The sequence below is a fragment of the Bison bison genome, unplaced genomic scaffold (genome assembly GCF_000754665.1).
Source record: "Bison bison bison isolate TAMUID 2011002044 unplaced genomic scaffold, Bison_UMD1.0 scf7180017863415, whole genome shotgun sequence".
Taxonomy (NCBI): Eukaryota; Metazoa; Chordata; class Mammalia; order Artiodactyla; family Bovidae; genus Bison; species Bison bison.
Window position 1 is genome coordinate 470,229 of NW_011493987.1, and position 1,616 is coordinate 471,844.

A 1,616-nucleotide genomic window follows, 5' to 3' on the forward strand; every position below is an offset into this window, starting at 1 on the left:
AGTCACCATCTGCAGTGATTTTGGAGTCCCCCAAAATAAAGTCTGCCACTGTTTCCCCATCTATTTGCCATAAAGTGATGGGACCAGATGCCATGATCTTCGTTTTCTGAATGTTGAGCTTTAAGCCAACTTTTTCACTTTCCTCTTTTCACTTTCATCAAGAGTTCTTCTTCACTTTCTGCCATAAGGGCAGAATCATCTGCGTATCTGAGGTTATTGATATTTCTCCTAGCAATCTTCACTTTCTGCCATAAGGGTGGTATCATCTGCATATCTGAGGTTATTGATATTTCTCCCAGAAATCTTGATTCCAGCTTGTGCTTCATTGGTGATGGACATGGAGGCCTGGGGTCTCAAAGAGTTGGACACGACTAAGCGACTGAACTGAACTGAATCTACTGAATCCATCCGTTGATTTCTTAACTGCACCTGCTTTATTTTTGAGTTCTGGAATTTCTATTAGTACATGAATGTCTTTCAAATCCATTATGTCAGTTTTTATAATTTCCTGCCGAAATTTTCCATTCTAGCTTTTATTTATTTCAGCATTACAAGCATACTTAAAAAAAATAGTCTATTTTTGATAAGTTTGCTGTAACATATATTTTTAGGTTTGTTTCTATTGTCTGTTTCTTTTGAATTTTGTTTTCCTATATTAATTTGGTAATTCCTTATTATCTTATGAGTGCTTTAATGCTTAAACAGCTTTTAAAATAACATTTTATGCAACATTTTACCTAATTTTCAGTGAGTGAGTTGGTCTTGCTATATTCCTGGAAACAGAAGTTCTGGTTTATTTTTATTTGTTTGAAACATTTTATCCCATATTCCTCTCCACCTTCCCCATCCAAAATCTCAACTGTTAATTCCTTGAGGGGAGAGCCCATTAATCACTGCTTTATCTAAGTGTCTGCCTATGATTGGTCTTAGAAAATATGTCATGATTTTTTTAATGTTTTTTTTTTTTTTTATTCAGCAGACATTTAAAAATATTTAGTATTTATTTGGCTATGTTGAGTCTTAGTTGCAGCATGCGGGGTCCTTAACTTGCTGTATGCAAACTCTTAGTTGTGGCATGTGGGATCTAGGTCCCCAATCAGGGATTGAACCGGGGTCTCTTGCACTGGGAGCATGGACTCTTAGCCACTGGACCACCAGGGAAGCCCCTGTGTTGACTGTTTAACAGATAACTCCTGAGGTGGCTGGGTGAAAGACTAATTGAAAAAGACTGTTTGGCAATCCACCTAATTCTCTCCCCACAGTTTTTCCTTTACTTAAAGAAGAACTCCCCAATACTTGGACACAGAATGTCCCTGCTCAGTGTGTCCAGGGTATAGCAGAGCATCTTCCCCTGATATCCTTTTCATTCTCATGTCTATGGAGGCAGAAGGCACTGCAAGAGCAGGGGGAGATCAGGATTGTCCAGCTAGGCTTCGACTTGGACGCCCAAGGAATCATGTTCACCGAGGACTACAGGACCAGAGTGAGTGTGACTGTGTGTGGGTCATGGGGGCCAGGGTAGGGGGTGCAGGAAAACTAGGGAGTGGGAATAAAAAGAAAAGAGACAACCCCCCCCCGCCCCCACCTCACATCTCACAGACAGGGCACAGGGCTCT

At 40.5% G+C, this 1,616-nt stretch overlaps 1 protein-coding gene across 2 annotated transcripts in view; it reads left to right on the top strand.

Annotated features, from left to right (window-relative positions):
- Positions 1-1,616, top strand: part of STK19 (serine/threonine kinase 19) — a 9,115-nt gene that overhangs the window by 4,907 nt on the left and 2,592 nt on the right. The window contains exon 3 of one of the 2 annotated variants that reach the window (XR_824683.1): positions 1,384-1,483. Coding sequence is in view for 1 of the 2 variants with exons in the window: in XM_010833349.1 (XP_010831651.1) it covers positions 1,388-1,483 (96 nt within the window). In the remaining variant the exon portion in view is untranslated. The remainder of the gene's footprint in view (positions 1-1,383; positions 1,484-1,616) is intronic. The other variant, XM_010833349.1, reaches the window with a different exon arrangement.